This window comes from Larimichthys crocea, chromosome XI (genome assembly GCF_000972845.2).
Source record: "Larimichthys crocea isolate SSNF chromosome XI, L_crocea_2.0, whole genome shotgun sequence".
NCBI lineage: Eukaryota > Metazoa > Chordata > Actinopteri > Sciaenidae > Larimichthys > Larimichthys crocea.
In genome coordinates this window covers 23,145,294-23,165,629 of record NC_040021.1, presented here as the reverse complement: position 1 = coordinate 23,165,629, position 20,336 = coordinate 23,145,294, and the positions used below count along the sequence as shown (strand labels likewise).

At 44.6% G+C, this 20,336-nt stretch overlaps 3 protein-coding genes across 3 annotated transcripts; all 3 read right to left on the bottom strand.

The window, feature by feature from the left end:
- Positions 1-6,858: 6,858 nt before the first annotated feature.
- Positions 6,859-10,122, bottom strand: kcnk7 (potassium channel, subfamily K, member 7). The gene is made up of 3 exons (XM_027284323.1): positions 9,786-10,122; positions 7,432-7,827; positions 6,859-7,326 (listed from the first exon to the last, which is right to left on the bottom strand). Exons 1-3 carry the CDS (start codon positions 10,120-10,122, stop codon positions 7,052-7,054), a joined length of 1,008 nt encoding a protein of 335 aa, XP_027140124.1. The 3' UTR covers positions 6,859-7,051.
- A 333-nt stretch (positions 10,123-10,455) lies between these two features.
- Positions 10,456-16,255, bottom strand: taf6l (TAF6-like RNA polymerase II, p300/CBP-associated factor (PCAF)-associated factor). The gene is made up of 12 exons (XM_010752498.3): positions 16,095-16,255; positions 15,148-15,316; positions 14,982-15,068; positions 14,752-14,902; positions 14,609-14,659; positions 14,406-14,500; positions 14,243-14,317; positions 13,948-14,168; positions 13,706-13,838; positions 12,599-12,727; positions 11,862-12,358; positions 10,456-11,785 (listed from the first exon to the last, which is right to left on the bottom strand). Exons 2-12 carry the CDS (start codon positions 15,292-15,294, stop codon positions 11,434-11,436), a joined length of 1,938 nt encoding a protein of 645 aa, XP_010750800.3. The 5' UTR covers positions 15,295-15,316; positions 16,095-16,255; the 3' UTR covers positions 10,456-11,433.
- An 828-nt stretch (positions 16,256-17,083) lies between these two features.
- Positions 17,084-19,435, bottom strand: cth1 (cysteine three histidine 1). The gene is made up of 2 exons (XM_010752499.3): positions 19,161-19,435; positions 17,084-18,375 (listed from the first exon to the last, which is right to left on the bottom strand). The coding sequence occupies exons 1-2, from the start codon at positions 19,167-19,169 to the stop codon at positions 17,413-17,415; spliced, it is 972 nt and encodes a 323-aa protein (XP_010750801.1). The 5' UTR covers positions 19,170-19,435; the 3' UTR covers positions 17,084-17,412.
- Positions 19,436-20,336: the final 901 nt, after the last annotated feature.

Genomic DNA, 20,336 nt, shown 5'->3' with positions numbered 1-20,336 from the left:
AATGCCCTCCGAAGGGGATAGAGGAATGAATTATATTTTTAGCATGTCAACTGACCATTTAGAAATTAGATTACATTACTGCTTGTCCTTGGAAAGTCCCACTACAGCTGTCTGTAATTATAGGAGATACATGAACTAAGTCTAAATGTTAATTAGTCACAATATTAATACCAGAGGTGGAAATCCAGATGTACTGCTGATAAAAAGATTTTTCACATACTTGTAGTTTCATGTGCTCTCCATAAGCACTAAGTGGTTCATCCGGCTCTTGGGCCAGTCCCTGGTGTTTCTTTTATGGGAGTGGAACTCCCTGTCAGTGTCCATCCATCATCCCAGTCTCCCAGCAGTGTACTCTGCAGGCGCACTGGGAAACAGCTGCATTAGATGGTAAAAATAAAGCAAAGAAGAAGGAAGAAGGGAGGGGAGTCTCCACATGTGGGAATGTCAGTTTTTTAAAGTTGGTGTTTTGCCAGAGTTCCATCATGGTGAGGTTATATTTATCTGACAAACTACTACTATCTGATAGCTCTTCAAATGGAAATGAATGCCACTTTAAACTGGTCATAGGAACCTAACTGTTCATAGACATAACCCTATCATTGCAACAGTGTCAACTTCTCAGAGACTACAGAGCAGCTTTGTTCATAGTTAGATCTTTTTTCATCATTTCAGGGTTCATGGGGATGGGCAGAGAGTTATGGTGGTAACTATGAGGCGAGGTCATTTCTAAACAATCCACTTCCTGTCTGCAGGCAGCCAGTTGGTGTGCATCCTGTTTTGGAGTCCAGGGCATTGCAATGTAAAAGAGTCTATATGTTTTATGTGTGTAGGCCAGTCAGGCTCATTCTACTAGGGCTTGTACTTTTCTGTGGCTTAACAATTACAATGTACTTATTACCTTTAGTATTTTGCACCCCTGCAGCTGAAAGATTCAGCAGGATGGAAGCAGCAGAGAACCTGTGTGTGACACTACATGACCAGCTGTCCTTCACTGCCAGCATTGTGGCGACAACTCGTTCCTGCAGGTTCATTCTCAGTAACATCAGGAGGATATGTCCCTTCCTCACCCAGGAGGAAATGCAGCTTCTGATCCAGACTTTTGTCAAATCACCCCTGGACTAATGCATGGAACTCCTGGCTGGTCTGCCTGCATGTCCCATCCAAGCTCTGCCACTCATGCAGAATTCAGCACACCACTCTGCATCGGTTACTGGTGGATGCTCTAATCTGAACAAGAGACTGACAGCTGCCTATGTCTCAGGCCCATCCTCCACCCAGGACACATCCAACTCCTCAGCCCGTGCACTACATTCTACTCCCTCACTATGAGGTGCGCCTGATTTACAGCTCAACAAAAAGGCTTGCCGGCTGTCCTGAACAAGGACAGCAGAAACTCTGTCACAGACTGAAAATCCTACATTTATGTACATAAAAGATACTGAAAAGTGGCACAAAGGTTTGCCATGGGAAACTATCAGATGACACCTAGTTGAGTTCCACCTGAGGCTCTGGACACGCAGGAGGAAATATCATGAAAAGCAACTTTTCTCCCCAGAGAGCTGAGAACAGCGAACAAAAGCTTACTGTGGTTAGTGAAATACAGTCATCACTGTATTGCAAATTGGGTTTGTGACACACAGAGGAAGTTTGCATACTCCAGTTAAACACTGACAGACAGACAGACAGACAGACAGACAGACAGACAGACAGCTGCACCCAGATCGAAAAGAGACAACAGTTAAACATGTCTCTGTCTTGTATGTCTGATACACAGCATATCACTGCTGTTCAATCAGCATACAGCACTTCTTAAAGTGTATGAATAAATAAATAAATTAATTAATTAAATTACTTGTCAGGAATCTGCAAATAATAAATGTGAAAAGTAAATGTTATCATTACACTGCTGATCAAACACAAAATGACATTTATGTGCACTTTGACCAAAGTGTCATGAATTCTATTAATCATACTAGTGACAGTGATGGTAATTCCTCAGGCTGCATCACAGTATTAATACCAGCGGTGGCAAACCAGTTGTTATATATGCAGTTGTACACCCATGCTCTGTCTGTGGAAATGAATGATCATTGTACTGTGTGATGATATCAGCATGTGTGGTGAGAAAAGCAGGAGGCCCAGACAGCTTCCTTATGCAACTCCATAACAAAAGCCAGATTTCTGTGATTCACGATTACCAGGACTAATGTAAACACTCCTCCCTGTGATGTATTGAACCTGTCGATCGAGATAAAAGTCTCCATAAGTGCTAAGTGATTCTTCCTGGGTCATGATGATGAAGTTTCTCACGTTTTTCTCTATGTCACTGTTTCACAAGTTTCTGACACACAGAGGAAGTACAAAAAAACATTGTAATAACATGTAAGTTTTTTTTTTTTTTTACAGTTTATTAAACCTCTGCCTTGATTTGTGGATCCAAACAAGTTGAATATGATTTTCTTTAGATAGCACTTAGACCAGTGATGTCACCTCTGTATTGTTTCTGGAAATTTGGACATTTTAACAACCCGTGGAGTTTCCTCTGACACACAGAGGAAAGAGTTTTATTCTACAGTGAAACATTAACAGACACGCCCAGATCAAGACGTGGCTGACTGTATGCCTCTTATCTGGGGTCTACTGATCACTGACCACTCACCACCAACAGATGACAGCTCTCACTCAAATATGTTGTTGTTGCCTGATACACACTATATCAGTTCTGTTGTATTGCCATAGACTCATTCTTACATTGAATATATGAATAAATAAAAAGAACATTTTGACATACTGTAAATGTAATGTCCATTTCCTCTTTCTGTGAACGATTGTTGAGGTTGCGTGTAGGATTCAGTGGCACCTAGTCTTATAGTTCCTGATTGCAACACCCTTACCTCACCCTATATGTCCATTCTGGACTACTGTAGAAACATGGTGGTTCAACATGGCAGACTAGTGAAGATTATATTCCATTTCTAACGTATTTCCCTAAATCTTACAAACTGGATCTTTAGTAATTCCGACAGAATTGACACATTAGAAGTCCTGCAGGTTCTGACGCAGAGAGGGAAGAGCATGATCTAGTTTTGGAGATGAATATAACTCAAAATGAACATGACAATACATTTTTTTCTACGTATGGATGAACACATACTTGAGCTGTACCAGCCTAGTAATCAGATCCCTGCTGGTATGATGCACCACAGTTTCATCTGTGACATTTGTAAATATAGCCTGGCTAAGCCAAGCACCTGTGAGCTGTCTGTCAGAGGCACAGCAAGGGCGTCCGGCACCAACAACCTGCACCACAACATTAATAAGGTCATAGAATATCATGTTGTCCATGCAACAATGATGCAACAGTCTACAGCATAGTCACATGTATGACCTTTGAAAAGACATACAACAGCACCATATGCCACTAAAGAAGCATGTCATGCTAAATACATGTTCTGTGAATATACTGTGGTCCAAGATTAGAATAATGCTCTACATTATGTCTGCAGTTTAATGTGGTTATAGACGGTTTAGTTGTAAGGACATACATTCCTGTTCTAGACTGTTTCTACAGTGTTTCTTGGTGGTAGCTAGGTAACAAAAATATAGGTGTTAAGTGTTATAAGAGTTTTATTTTCAGGTGATTATACACTGATGGAAACAGAATTAAGAATATTATATTTCACTTCTGTTTTCTTTTTATATAAGTAGAGCCTCCTAAAAAAGACACCCTGGACCTCTAACGATTTTTTTAGCGAGTCGGTAACCATTAAACAACATTTGTGTGTGTATGGCCATTTACTGCATGTCACTCCCCCTCTCTCTGCTTCCTGTCTGTCTTCAGCTGTCCTATCATTAAAGGCCAAAAAAAAAATCTTAAAAAAAAAAAAAAAATCCATGTTTAAACTCAACTCACTACTGTGCACCTAAAGCCATGTGTCGCTGTATGTTGCCTTCTCACTATTTCTATTGTGTGTCTTTTTATCGCCTGCTTTTCAAGTGCACTGTTTGTACTGGCATGAAGCATTTTGGCCTTTTGGTATATCAGATGTGGCAGATCCATGGTAAACCAATCATTGCCTGATAGGCTTTATTTTGGATGGCGCCAGCAGCAGTCAATATACTGTATATACAGATATATATAAAATATACAGTGCATTAGTTGCTAGAAATATATGTGGTGTTATATAGTGTACAGTGGGATCATCTGAATACAGGCAGCTGTGGATGAGAGCCCTGAGAATGGTTCAAAATGGTCAAATTGGGGAAGTGAATCCAAAACAATGAGCTAAAAAAAAAAAGTTAATAATAATACTGTTTTAATTTACAGTGATACTATACACAGTCATTGTATACATGTAATTATTCATGTTTAGTGCTTTAACATTAGCTTTACAGCTAATAGCAGTAGCAGAAGACTAGCAGTTGTATTGTTGTGGGTGGCTGTGAGTCCAACAGCGTTCAGCCAACAGTTCACTTTCCTTGAGGCAACTGCTGTTGATCATGTGACCTTTGAGTCTTTGTGTCTTAGAGGCAGTACTGGGACAACAGTTGGCCGCGGTATTTGACACAGTGTTTGACCAGCACCAAGGAGGCTCATGTGTCCAGTGACCGGACCATCACAAGGCTGTGATGACCCTCAGTCACCTCTGTGTCTCTGCCCGAGCACTGAGCCCAAGCAACAACGAAAGGACTCAATAATGACTCAGCTGAAAACACATCAACAAAACAACATGACATTTAACCATTTCCTGTCGTCTGACTGTAATAACTTAATATATTTATTTGTTGTTATCCACCCCGGAAGCAAACTCCAGGCCTGACCAGGCTGTTCTTTGGGAAGGTTTGCCTACATAAAGGTGGTCGGTCATTTCAGAAACTGAAAAGCTGTTAGGTAAAAATGTTTTAATACCTTTATATTTTGGTTTATTGTGCTTGCATTCTACATTTTCCTGAATAAAGTTGTGTTCAGTTCCATTACTTGAATATTAGAGTCTGACTAATGTGATTTCTTAGACTGATACTGATGTATGCTTGTTTCACGTGGACTGAACTGAGGCTTGACTGATTAAATGTCATTGCTGCTCAGTTTTAATATTCAAAGGTATTACTTAAAAATTGATTTATTATTGATGAGTCTCTCTCTTTCGGTGACAACAATACCTTTCATATATAATTCATGTTTTTTTCACAGGACGCATTATTATAAGCTACTACTATAAAATGTATTACCATTCTATAAGCTGAGTGTATATACTTGACATGTCAAGGAGGTGGACTAACAAAATTGATAACCTCATACACAAGCAAAGGCGAGAGTGTGTGAGTGTGTGTGTTGCTAGGGAGAAGCAAGAGCTGGCAGTGCTAGGCACAAGCTCAGATTCATGGTGGCTCCCCTCCCATAGTCCTCTGTGCCTTGTACAAACACAGCCATAGTAGGAGAACACACAACAGGCCTCTGTTAGACCTCCGAGTAAAGCTGTCTGCACCTTCAGTTAGACGGTTCATTAAACAAGCATTCACTCCAAATGTAGCGTACAGAGCTCAGAACGAGTGAAGCTCAATGAGTATGAAGTCTGATCTTAAAGGAAAACACATCAGAGTATGATTCACATGTAAACATTTGTCTTATAGTCTATAGAAAGTCTTCAGTGTCTTCAGAGGGAGCTGAAGGAGGGCTGATAAATGTCCTCAAGTTATGTCACTTGAGTCAGCATCAGTTGGGTCTGATGTCTACAAGTTATTAAGAAGTGAGCTGCCGATTACAGACATTACCTGCTACTGCACAACACACCTGAATCTCCCGTTCAGCTGTTGGTGGTTGCATTGCATTCTGGGTAATGTAGGCACCAAGTTTTGACAAAGAAGAAGAACATGTGTGGGTGCAAAGATAGAATGGAGTACTAATTTAAACAACATCAGCAGTAATGATCAGTAATGTGCTGTGATCACTACACATTTCTACAATGAAGTCTGTAAATCCAACAGTTCATGATAATCTAAACTTCTTTCTTTCAAGGTCAAACTGAAAATAAGCACAATGCTTAGAATCTGTCACTGCAAAGGAAGTGTTTGTACAGACCGCAGAAAATATGAAGTCGACGCAGGAAGTGGCTCTGTAAACTATCATGGACAGTTTAGGTCTTTATTTTATCTTTCATTTTCTCTTCTGAGTAAGCTGAGATGTTCCACACCCTTCTTATCTCTGCAAACCACACTGAGGCTAAAAAAAGTCACGGTCACTGAGCAGCACCTGATGCTTCAACGTATGAACACCAACATCCTGCAGCCAAGAGCACAAACCTGAAAACGTCTTCCTCAGACCTGCAGAGTACTTCAACATTAGTTAGTTGTGACACCTTGTGGTCAGATTTGTAGCTGCTAGCTGTTCAATGAAGAGACTTCAGCCCAAACGGTTTCATTTTGTTTGATCTCATTTTATTAGAAGTAAAGGACTGTAAATTATAGTGGTGATGAAGGGGTTGAACCATGTTTAACTTTGTAAAAAACAAAGTTCTCCATAGTTATTCATGTTTTTAACTCTGCTCATGTCAAATCAAAATGTGTTGAACTTCCATTTAACTGTGTACCTCGATTTAAAGCTAATATCTTCTATGTTCACTGCCAATATACAAAAGTTCAGACTACTCTGGCTTCACAGACATTTCACTGTGTTAAAAAGGTAATAGACATAATAAAGCAAGAAAACATTCACAGAATCCCAAACATGTTGCAGAGTCTGTAAAGTCCTGTATGTGGAGAGGACCCGAGCAGATGAACCAAAGTCAATCAACAGAAGAAAAAAAAACATTATTATAAATATGATAGAAGACCATGTTAGTTAATTTCCCAGCATGCTAAAGGTGTGTTATTGAACTGTTGACTGGATTTTTTGCAGTTGCTTGTAGTTAAGACGATCTGAATCCACATGGTTGGTGGCACATTTTGACTCTTTAGAACTTCAGATTGGACTGTAGAGGAGTGCACAGTATTTGAATATCCAAACAAAGAGTTGGAACAGAACCTGTTGGGTTTTGGTGTCCTGTTGTGATGGTCAGTAGGTTTCCAGGGATAGGGTTCTGCCACTGTGAAGGTCTGAACAGGGACTCTGCAGCTCTAATGGAGTGGATGAGATGGTGCAGATGGACTGGCAGTACTGGGGATCGTCCTCAGGGTTGTCCTCACTCAGGGCCAGTTCATTGAGATGGATGCCTTCCAGTTCTGAGTACTGTGGACCAGAGAAGAGCCTCATCACCGCACAGAACTGGGGAACCTGGAGGACAGTATCCTTTAAGGTAATAATCACAACCAGGCCCACCAGCAGGTAACCTGCGGAGAGATTTTAAAATGAATGCCCAGCCAACTCATGTCAACATATTTAGGGTCTTTTAATAATATGATGTTATTATTATGGTTATACAAACTCCATTTTACATGTGGTGAGGAGTTCAAGGGTCTCCTTGGCCTTTGGGCTCCAGCTTCTCCCCAGAGAGTTTCCTCCCTGACCAACGGTGCTCAGGATGACGAAACAGAAGAAGAGAGCATCAAGGTAGCTCCAGTCCGACTCCACGGCACAGACCAGGAGGGCAGGGAGGAGGAAAAGGAGGGAGAGGACGAGCGGCAAGAGGAGGCTAATGTGGACAAGGGCTGCCCGGGTGTGGGACAAACCCCAGTAATAGTGCAGGACGTGGACAGGAGCGTGGGTGATGACACGCAGGAGGAGGCTGGAGAGGAGAGTGAGGAGGAACAAGGTGAGGGGGATCCCCACGGTGCAGTAGAAGATGCAGAAGAGTTTGGCCTCGTCTGATTTTGGGGTGTACGAGTCAGAACCTGAGGAAGAAGAGAGGGGAGAGGTCTGCTGGGACCAAGGACTGAGGAGTGAACGAAAGACGAAACCTCAAGAATCCATGAACTGTTTAGCCATAAAATGTCAGGAAATTGTCCAGAGCACAAACAACCAACAGTCCAAATCCAAACACATTAACATTTACTGTCAAAGAGAGAGAGGCAGCGTATCCTCACATGTAAGAAGCTAGAACCAGAACCTAACTTAGTGTGCAGCTAACTTCACCGTGAGTTTGGTAGTCGTTCCTTGCCAACATCACTGAGTGATAAATTATGTTATGAGTCGGCTACATGCATAAAACTAAATCTTTTAAAGGTCCAGTGTGTAAGACTCCTCACATCATTGTTATGAATATTATATGCCATGTTTGCCTTATTCTGAAAAGTCCTCAGATCTCACACCCTGCACCTTGAAGGGTTTCTGTATTCTAGCTAATATAAAAGCTAAACAACTTTTAAGCCAACAAATATACTGGAGACAATGTGACTACACATGCACATATCTTCTGGAGGTACCTAAAAATAAAAACCATTTTGGGACAGAGTGAATTCAGTATTGAATGAGGTGTTCCATTTTGCTGTTTCTAGCTGTTTGGGGGCCACTATATTGTCAAACAGATTTCAAACCTTTTCAGATGATCTGTGACGATGCAACAGTCTGATACATTTTAAGAGGAAAACAATAAACAAGGTGACATAAAAACTCTCTCCACAATCCAAAACAGTAAAAATAAATAACATAACTTACTTAAATGAAAAAAAAATACACTAGACCAGCCTCCATGTTAATGTACAAACAGTAAAAACAAAAAAATAGTAAGATCGTGCAGCTGTCCGCGTGGTGTGCAGCGAACAATCTGGCCCTAAACACCACAAAGACTAAGGAGATCATCCTGGACCCTCTGGCAGACGCTACAGGTGCACTAGAGCCAAGACAAACAGACTCAGGAACAGTTTCTTTCCCAAAGCCATCACCACCCTGAATGCACACATGCACTAGCCCCTAACATGCAAAACCTTCTGTGCAATAACTTCCTGTGCAATAATCTTACCTGTGTGTCACGAGCAATAACCTCATGTGCAATAATTGTGTATTTGCTTTTACCATTTGCTATGCAAATACAAGCAAGATGCAGCATTCACTTCTTATGAATACCCCGTTTTCTCTGTATAGCATCTATATTTTATTTTTGCATTTGTATTTATATTGTGGTTTTATCTTTGTCTATACTATACTATACTATACTACACTATACTATTACCTATATTAGGACCAGCACCTCATTGAAGCCCCCTGCAATTTCATTGTGCGTACAGTAAGTCTGTTGTACAATGACAATAAAAGTTATCTATTCTATTCTTCTAATACTGATGTTTCAGAGATATTTATAAGTAACACTTTAACCCCTTCAGCACCATTTTGGATCTGTTTCTTTGACTGTGTTATGTTTTAGGCCACTGCACAAGATCAACATCAGCAAAAGCTATTATCTATAGTACGCAAGTGCCAAAATACACAGGGACTTTTAATTCTCCCGAAATATATTGAGGCTGAACTTGCAGCTTGGGGGACCCTGGTGGCCCTATGCATATGCATAGTCCGCATATAGCAACAAACAGCCCTGGAAGAAGCTGATGATGATCTCGGCCAAATGTTCTGTCTGAAAATTTGGCAACATAAATCACAAGATCATCTGCAAAACAAAGAAAACACAGAGCAGTCATACAGAGACAGCTAGGACTACACCTGAGAGAGATTTGGTGAATATTACTAAAACTAAAGCTATATACTGTCTGGCTTAGTCTTGGCTTGGTCTCAACCCCTCAAAGTCTTGTCTCAGTCTTGATACACTCTGGTCTTGGACATGACTTGGTTTCAGTTCACTATAGCTGTAGTAAAAAGAATGTTTCTCCACTCTCTGTGTCACCTGACTGCATCTTACCAATGGTGGTCAGAGTGACAATGACAAAGTACAGTGATGATGTGAAGTCGTAGCGTTTCTCCTCAGCGTCAGCGTTCAGGACAGCCACATCGCTGCTGTGAGCGGCGAGAGCTTTCCCCAGCAGCTCCCTCAGCCGGCTCTCCTGGATGCACGGGTTCTCCTGCAGGAAGGAGCGCCGCAGCTCCTCCACCTCAGCCCTCAGCTCCTTCTCTAGCGGCTTCTCCACGGCCATGAACACCACGCCTCCCAGGAAGATGAGGAGCAGGTAGCAGAGAGCCAGACAGCCGAACGCATTGAGCTGACAGAACGAGCCCAGTGAAGACACAAGCCGGGCCATTGTTGGTTCTGACTGATCTGTTTCTCTACAGGCTGCAACCAGATACTGAGAGCTAGTCAGGCTTTAAATATTTAGAAAGGTAGAGCAGGTCACAGACACGGTCCTGCTCGGCTCGGCTGTTTAATTTGGAACCAGTTGGCTGAGAGCTCGCTGCAGTCTGAATGTCAACATGTAAGATGAATGAAACCATGAATATTTGTCTTTATTCACATTTTCTTAGTCAAAGAGAGTCTGCTCAGCCTGTGTGCTGCTAACGTTACTCAAACGTTATTCTATCCTTATTCTAACAGGATGTTGAAGTGATGTGCTGCTGAAAATAACATTCAATCAACATTTTCCAAACTACATTTTTTAATTCAACAAAAACAACAGCTCTGTACAAGATGTCAAACACAGCAGATGATCACTCCTTGCTCCAGTCTCTGCTGTGTGGGATCCACTTCATGAGTCCAGTCTGAGCTCCAGCTTCAGCTCATCACGTTATCTTGTTTTGCTGCTATTCAACAATAAAGAACACGTCTTTTTATCCAGTCTGAATCTCTCCACCTCTGTAGTCCTGTGGGTGGAGAAAAGAAATGAGAGTCCCCCTTGGATACTGCTGCTGTGCTCAGCCCCGACACTCATGCTACTATAAAGCAGAGCTTGCTGATGAACAGATACTTGCAGGTCAGGTGGGTAGGGCAGGTCACTACACCTCACTTTACTTTGACTTGTTATTCATCTATAGTATTTCCTCTATGTCTGACAGCCCACCAAGAAAACATCATAGTTTTTAAAAAGGATTAGGGTTAGCCAATCAGAAGCAGAGTAGGGGTAGATGATGTTTGTTTTCTTCATTTCGATCACGGCCCGAAACCCACACCAACCAAAATATGTGAAAAACGTGGTTGCGGTGGACACCGGTGTCACTTTACATGACCATAATGTGCATCTTTTTAATAAGTTCATCATGTTTCTAAATTCTTTAACAGATGAGAATATGAACGCACAAGCTGTGAGCAGGGAACAAGATTTTGACAGCAGAAGCTGCTGGTTTACATTTTAGTCTGAGTAGTATTGACCAATCACAATAGAGCAGGCTGTGGTGATGGTAACCAGTCCAGAAAAGAGTCTGAATATCTGCTGGCTACACCGGAAAGCCAGTCGCTGATGGATTCACTCCTGGTATGATGCTTTGAGCTGCTTCATCTCATCAGGGTCAACACACAGTGATTGTAAATCAGTGTAAACTCAGTGAATCATGGTCCAAACGTCCTCCTTGATAATAATCAGTCATTAAACAGACAGGAAGCAGTCACACTCTTTTCTAGACTAGAGCGGCAGATGAAGGGAGTAATGGGAACACGCCCAGCGGCGTACAGGTTTGCCCACCCTGCCAATGACGGGGAGTTTGTGGGCGTAGGCACGTGGTGGGATGGCAGAAAGAGGTGGAGTCGGGGCAAAAGTGGTCTGGAAGGGGCGTCGGCCTTGACAACGGCGACCCATTTGCCGCCCGCCGATGAGGAAGGTGAATGCCGGAGGTCCCGCCTGAGGTGAGGTGAAGCGAGCTTTGGGGAAGACGTCGCGGGACAGACCTGCAGAGCGCTGACCCGAACGTGACGAGGATGATCTGGAGCGCTGCACAGACGAGGAAGAGGAGGAGGAGGACGAGCGAGCCAGAGACCTGAAAGACAGAAGACAGTCAGGACTGAAAACAAAAGAAACATTCTGTCTTTGAAAAGACTCAGGTCTGTCTTTACCGTCCTGATCCAGTAGCTGCCAGGCTGGGCGGCGGAGGATCGGTGCGAGGACTCCCATCCTGCCTCGGGCTGATGTTGAGGTTGGCGGTTAGCTGCGGCATCTTTCTGGCGGTATCGGGTTTGGAGGCGGGGCCAGGTGGTTCCTTCCGTGCATCACTGGGCTGGGTCGGGGTGTAGGGGGGGTAGCTGCCGAACCCGGGCCCTGTACTGAACCTGACGGCCAAGCTGTCTCCAAAAAAGGAGTAGAGTTCACAGTACATGGCGGGGAGAGGCACCGGGGTCCACTCCTCCCAGGGACAGCCGGCCACGCCTGCCTGAAGGTGAGTGGCGATTCCCAGAGCAGCCTCCGACAGAGGCTCTGGAGGGGGGCTGAGGCCAGGGGAGCTCACCCTGTAACCCATAGCACCCCCCACAGAGCCCGGCTGACCGCTGGTGCCTCCCTCTGCTGGCTGAGACAGAGACAGAGCCTTCATCTTCAGCAGGCGCTCCACTGCCACCTGCAGGACACACGAAGAACTCAGTGACGGGGTCACGTGCTACACAGAACATCAGCTTTACACATGCGACTTTTAATGTAGGTACTGTTAAATGTATTTTACTGTGTGGCCATGATGTGTTTGAATAATGAACTATCTACTAGCCAGGTTTACTCTTGCTCCAGATAATAATAAATTGTGTGAGTTCATGAACTGATCAGGATGTGTGTGTTATGGTTGATCACTGAGTGCAGCACTGACCAGGATGGCTCCATACACCTTATGTCCATCTGCTTTGACCTGAGCGTTAGAAACAGAGTAGTCATCCAGCACGGCCTGGAGGTTGGCCCAGTAGGCAGGAAGGTGTGGGAAGAGCACTCTCTCGACAGCCTGCCAACACACACACACGTACACACACACACACACACACGTACACGTACACGTACACACACACACACACACACACACACACACATTAATGCAGAGATTGTTCTCATACAGATACAGTGAAATGGAGCTGCCAGATATGGAGTGTGAACAACATGTTGAATAATTCATAGCTTCAGTAAGATGTCAGGAGACCTCCACAGGTCTGTTTAACTGCTGTTTGATTTGGAACCAGTTAGGCTGGATTCACGCAGAATCTGTTTGGAGGTTTTTCCATTCATTTCAGTGGAGAGTCGTCTGTTTCGGCTCTCCGCACTGCGGGGGTGTCAGTGAAAAACACCAGAGCCCCACCTCCACAGACAGCCTGAAATGTCCGTGAAGCAGAGACTATCCAAGTGGATTCACGGACTAAACACTGATCATCTACCTGTGTGTGTTCTCACTTTGTTTATTTCATGTACCAGCTTCTAAATCTGAGTCAGACTCACAATTTACACTGCAAAATAGTGACACAACCCTGCAACGACTGATCCTGTGCGAATGAGAGCTTGCTGCATTCTGTTTTATTTTCTTAGTCAAAGAAAGAGTGTGCTCAGCCTGTGGTGCTAACATTATTCTAACATTACTCTAACAGGATGTTCACCGTCACTAACAGACATGCTGCTCAGTCAGGAAGCAGTGGTGCTCGTGTGTGTCGCGTGCTGAGATTTCAGCCCATGTTGTGTAGAAAGATGTTGGTGCTGCTGCTCCCATCATCAGATTCTAGTTTACAAAGCAGCACTGCTGTCGTCTTTCTGTCTGAGATGAAGCCATGTTTTAAAACATTCATTCTCCACCATGACTCCTTCTTGTTGCAAGTTTCTAGCAGTGTGACATAAAGAATTTAATGTCAGTGTTCAATAAAAGAACTTGATGAGCTGAGAGGCATGGAATTATGACGGATCAGACAGTTTGAATTTACAGATGAAGCAGTGAACATACCTTCCATCCCAGAGCATGAAGCCCCACCACGGCTCCGTAATGTGAGCAGAGCGGTCTCACTGGGTCAGACAGAACCTTTTGAAGTGACAGCAGGATCTGATGGTAGAGTCCACTCACCAGATCACCATGAGTCCTGGAGAGGAACACGATGTTATGACTATAATAAAACACATACTTTGGACTGGCAGACATTCAGATGTCGCTCTGTGTCCACTGTGTCTGTTTCTTGTTGATCTGCTCACCAGAAGATGTGGCTGAGGAGCAGGGCTGCGTAGTCCCTGAGGGTCCAGTGGTCGTTGAGTGGGTTGATGGAGGCAGCCAGCGGCTCCAGTATGCAGTACATGACACTGGAGACCAGGCTGCGCACGTATGAGCCCAGGTACAGGTAAGGGTTCTGGACCAGGCTCTTCACCATGTGGAGAAGCCTGTTGAGCTGCTCCAGATCATGACTTACTGACTTCACCTGGACAGATATGTTGGGTTAGTTTTATGTTATTTTTAAGTTGAAAATTAAATATGTAGAAGATGTGAACAGACCCCACTGATGACATAAACAAAGTATGGCAGGAGGGCAGCGATCTTGGAGTTGGACTGGAGGTCCAGCAGAGCCACCTGAAATACACAGAGCAAACACGCTGGAGGTCTGACACAGTTTGAAGCACACAGGACGTCAGCCTGGGCTCATCAGTCAGCAGTCTACCTTCATGAGGTGTGGGTCCTCTCCCAGGATGCCTCGCGTGATCTGCTGGTAGTACTTCAACAGGTCGTCTGACAGAGACTGCACGGCTGTCGGAACTGTGTGATTAAACACTGTGTGTTACTTCACAGGTCAGGGTTTGCTTTTTGGCTCTTTACAGTCGTTTCCTTGAAAATGAACAGAGGAGATGAACAACATGTTCTCACCGGTCCCCTGAGGCTCCAGGTTACCTTTTCCATCCAGGTAAGACACATTCACTGATGGAAGAAAACAGACCAAATTACTGCTAAAGATAACAAAGACTGGTACAAAGACTTTCAACTTTCTACGACAGTGTGGCAGGTCATACCTCGCACCATGGTCTCAGCACAGCCCTTAGGAATGTTGGTGGCCAGAGCCAACTCAACCAGGTTGATGTCTCGATCCTCGATGAAGAAAAGTTCTCCTTCTTTTACTGAGCGGAAAGGTAGAGCGTCCTGGGCCCCGTAGCCACAAACAGCCTGATGCACACACAGACAAACAAGCTGAAGGTGTGTGTGCATATCATCAGACAGACCGGGAGAGACTCAGCATCCTCACCTCCACGTTGCTCCAGCGCAGAGCTCTGTTGAAGTCCTCCACTGTCAGCTTCCTCCTCTTGGCATGTCTCATGAACTGGGAGCTGCTCTGTGTGCGTCCAAACCAAAGAGGGCCTGGTAAACATGTGATGAAGACTCTCATAGATTTCAGGTGGAGCACCACTGACCTGGGTCGCCTCCCTGAGCCGGTAACAAACGTCCTCAGCCAGCAGAGCGGCCACGTCGTCGCCGAGCTCCACACCTGTACTCTCGGCCATGAGTTTGACAGAGTCCCGGGAGACCTCGGCGAAGCGGCGCTCCTCACGGTCCGCCATGCTCACGGCGACCACTCAGAAACTGTTCAAAGTGAAAGCGCCTTACATCAGGGGTGTCCAAACTGTTCCACAAAGGGCCGGTGTGGCTGCAGGTTTTTGTTCCAACCAACCAAGAGCACACCAGACTTGACTAATTTAATCAACTGATCTCAGTCTTCAGAGTGTTGATTGGTCAAACTGTGTGCTCTTGGTTTGTTGGAAGGAAAACCTGCAGCCACGCCGGCCCTTTGTGGAACAGTTTGGACACCCCTGCCTTACATGAACATTCTGCAGGACATGTTCATCTGGACGAGCACACAGCGTGGAGGGCTACAGCGTACAACAAAGCTCACGCAGCTGCAGCTTGGATTTAGAAGATTTCATTCAGACCGAGTCATGTTTGGTGAATCAAACATCCCCGAAATGACAGAAATGCGCATTAGAGTGATTACAGGTCTTGACTTTTAGTGTCTAAGTTGTATATTTGTGACAACACGCCGAGACTCTTCAGTTACGTCATGTTTCAATGGGATCTGGTGCGCAGGGATTTGTGAGTGTAGCGCGCACTAGCTGTTTGTTATGCTAACAACATGAAGCCTGGAACTAACTATTTAAAAGTGACTAAAGTGAAACGTTACTGTGACGCAGACACGTACACACTGTCCGCAGCGTACACACCGTGACTGAAGTGAAACAGAGTGAAGCAGCGAAGTTAGCCTGAGCATTAACGTCGGAGCTAGCTACAGCAAGATGCTAACAGCGCTGAGTACGAGCGGCAGATAAAGTACGAAGGATACAAAAATACTTTAGTTACACTTCACCTGCTTAGACAGAGCGGCCCGGGGTCCAGTATCATCAGTTAGTGTGATAGTTTACACGAGTGGAGCTCCTCTGTGCAGGGCGGACATTAGCAACGTCAAGTTAGAAACAGGAAGACATGCGTGAAACCTTTCAAAATAAGATAACGGTGAATCCATTCTTGAGTATGACGCACTAATATCAAAATAAAATTAAACCTGATTATCAACGTGGTTAAAAAAAAAAAGTTAATTTTAGTGGAGGCGTTTGACAACTTACTTCCAGTGAGCTGTCTTAACTCTGTATAAGTGAAGCGCCAGGAGATGCAGGCCAGTGATTGGCTGTTTGATAGATGGAGCACTTTATTGATCCCGGAGAGAAACTCTCATTGCAGCAGCATAGTAAACACTACACAGGCATGCGGTAAAATGCTGACAGTATAGAATCGAATAAGTTAACATATGGTTCTACCTCTAAAAAAAAAAAAAAAACGTCTGCAATAACTTGTGTAGATGTGCATCCCTTATCAGCTCAACTCTCTGCAGAGGGAGTCATTGTACAAAGTTTGAAGAGCAATAGAAGGCACGGATTGGTTAATTGAAGACCAATAAGCAGGTGGCCCTCTGGAATGGACTGACTATTTACTCATCTAAAGAGACTGTAATTACTGTTCTGAAATCATGATCCTGGTGTGCCATCTGATTACTGGAGGTCCAACACTGGTTTGGTGAAGGCCTGTCTGACTGGAGTCCTTATCCCATAGCTGTAGGATTGAGGTCAGGACTTCAGAAATCAGTGACGCCACACCAAACAACTCAGAACACTTTCTAATCATGCTGCAGGATTAAGACTTCTGTAGCTGCATTAAATTAGTGACATGCTCATTTAAGGCCATTTTTTAATATGAACCAGATGCTTGAATACCAACTGCAGCCTGCCACCTGACTTTACTGCATTCATACTGTGACCTTGAGGCAAACAGTTAAGTGAAAAGAGTCAGCTTATTCAACACTTAAGATTAAAATTTGTTTATTCATGCTCCTGTCAGACATTCCATTTACTTGGTTCATTAATAAAGTATTTACAATAGAAAAAGTTTAAATTACAATCATAGCTACACCTGTAGTGTTCAGGAGACCAACCATCATGCAGAACTATCAGGCCTTTGAGGCCTTCAATAGACTGACAGTCTACAACTGAACCTGCTGACACAAGCTCTCAAGTCAAACAACCTCAGGTTAAAAAAAAAAAAAAAAAATTAAAAAAAATGCCCTAAGGAAAATATAAACACAGTACATCTGGAGTTCAGTGCTGATGCTGTTTAACTAGGACCACACGCAGTTAGAGTGCCCTGTTGTCCCAGATCTCCTGGGCCTTGCTGCTCTCCAGCTGCTGCAGGTGAAGGGCCAGTGGCAGCAGCAGGTCACTGAGGTGCTGACTGGAGAAGGTGAAGGCGTTGTGGGCTGTGGCCTCTGCTGTTGGGGTGGCAAGAGGGGAGGCCGACAGAGGAGAAGAGGAGGTTGAAGACATTGGTGAGGTGGATGTGAATAAGGAGGCGGGGGAAGGTAAACCTGAACTGCCAGGGGTCAGCGGAGGGTAGAGGGACCCTCCGTGGGTCTGCTCAGAGGGTTTGATCTTGCTGGGGAGGCCGTGCTGGAAGAGGCAGCGTGTGCCATACAGGCAGAACCCGAAGGAGCTGAAGATGCGGCATAGAGCTCCACGTGGCTTCCACTCTTTGGTCTGTGGTTGAAGCTGGGGGCTGGGGACAGGCGAAGTTTTCTCTTCGCTGACACCAGGTGACTCCGGACCGCTGCCGACATCTCCACTCTCGACATGCAGGAAGTTACAGCGAGTGCCAAAGGGACAAACGCCAAAGGAGCGGAAGGTGCGACAGGCAACAGTCCTACGGCGGCGCTGGGTGGGGCGCTGCTCTGTGGGGTTGTGGACAAAGAGGCAGCGGCTGCCGTAGTAACAGTAGCCGGTTGTGTGGTAGCTGCGACACAACTCCGTCTTATACTTTGGGTGGCGGAAGGGAACATGGAGCTCGTGGAGGCCATGGGCGAACTGGCAGCGCTCAGCATACTTGCAGAGACCCGAGGCAGAGTAGCTGGTACAGAGCTCCGTCTTGTAGCGAGTGGAGCAGACCCAGGGGATGAGGGGAGGGGAGGAGGACTCTACCAGGGGGAGGAGGGCCTTAGCCAGGGAGACTCCCCCACTGTCTCCATCTGACTCCTCACTGGACAGCAGATTGTCCACCATCTCCTCATCTTGGTAGGAAGGCAGGAACAGATCATCCCGACTGGTCTGAAACAAAAGTTGAGCAGAGTTTAATAAAAACCAAGCTTAGGGAGCTCAGTGCAGGTTACAGCTCATAACATGTTGTAGCAGTGAGACCCAGTGAGGGTCTGTTACAGGGAACAGCGACAGAGTAAACCAGGGTCAAGATCCTGGTGACGTCACATCTGGGCTTATTTCGACTCCACTCAAGTGCTTTTAGTCTGTCTCTGGACAGTCAGCATGTTTCCAGAGTTTATTATGAACAGCATCTACTGCAGCACTTGAGACATCTTACGCCTCCATGTTTGTGCAAGGACAGTACAGTACTCCCATGAGCTTCACCAGCACAGCAGATGATTATCCATGATGCACTTAGAGGTTCTGTTATTCAGCTTGAAAACAAATCCAACCCCACCCCAAATTAACAAGACTGTTTAGTCATTGTTTGGGGTGTAAGAATTTGGTGTTGTAACAACTGAAAGTGTTTTTAATACAAATACAGCAGACTTAAACAGTCAACTTCATTTAAGCATTTAACCACCATGAGATGTTCATCACGGGTTAAGAACTACACTTAAATTGTTTTTCAATCTGTGATTTGTTTTAGAACCATCCAAATTACACTGCAGCTGGTGAATTAGAATTAGAGATTTTTAAAACAATTTGTAAAATGCATGGTGATAATGCAACAACAAAAAACTCAATGTTCAGATAAACAGACCACACATTCTATGATACATATAATAGTAACAGTTAAACAGCACATTAGAGACAGACAGCACTGTGTTACAGCATGGAGCATCATGACTTACCTCAAACATGGTTGCTGGATGCAGGTTGGCTTGTGTTGTTGCGGAGGTTGACCCTGGCAGACCGATGCAGAGCTCCGTGTTACTGTAAAACCGGGTTTAAAAGCGTGTTTAAGACCGTGTGTTGGACCGGCGAGGACCCTCGGACGCTGCCGCTTCGTTACCGAGTCACAGGCGAAGTGCCGCTGTTCCGCGCGTGTCTTTTAAAGTGGCTCGCGCCTCCCGCCTTCTGCCTTCAAAACGAGCATCAGGTGCGCTCGAGCTCGACGTCAGGAACGTGTCTCGAGCGCGGTCAATCAAGTGTCGCTGCGGGGAGCGTGCGTGATGACGGACCAATCAGATTAGCGACCGCGTCACGGTGCGTTCAAGTCCGTGATAAATCCAGTGTTCAATTTCCTTGTAAAACACAGGGACCGTGTGTTTCTGTGTGACTCCTGCAGTAACACTGCTACTCATGTCGTCTTACCGTTCATTCTCCACGTGTTTTATTGTATTCATTGGTTTTCGGCTCCTTTGCAGTGAAATGATTGGATTTGCTCTTGGCTAGCGGGTGGACTGAATCCACATCCTGCGTGAATACACTGTGTGAACACACACACTGTGCCTCAGCTTCGACCCAGATTTGTCCAAATTGACACCTCGGTTGGAAGTAGTTAAAACAAACGTTCTAATTAAAAGCCGTCTGATGAGAACACAGCCGAGGACAAACACAAATATTTCCTTCAGCTCGGATAATCTTTGTTCTCTGTAACTCTTTACACTCAGACTTCATGTTTTCACATCACAGGACTAAATCCCAGGAATTGATTTACAGTGTCTATAGAAAGTATTTATGTTTGATATTGTTAGGTTTACTTTGGCTTGGTTAGGACAGAGAAGATGTGAACTCCTTTGCTGTGTCTGGACTTGTCTGGCTGAGATTCAATAATCTTCCATAAAGTTTCCATTTGCTCACATTTTGTGTTGGGTTGGAAGTTTTCCAGCAGCTGTAAAGTCAAAACCAGAGAAGAACCCAGAGTTCACTCAGAGAACCATGTAGTTAGTTTTTTATACCTTCATTCTTCATCTATGAGTTTCAAAATGATTGCACATGAAATGACAAACATACACACATACATGTAACATGTACATTAGGAACATGCACTAAGAGACACTTCTGCAGTTTCACTTCCAACACAT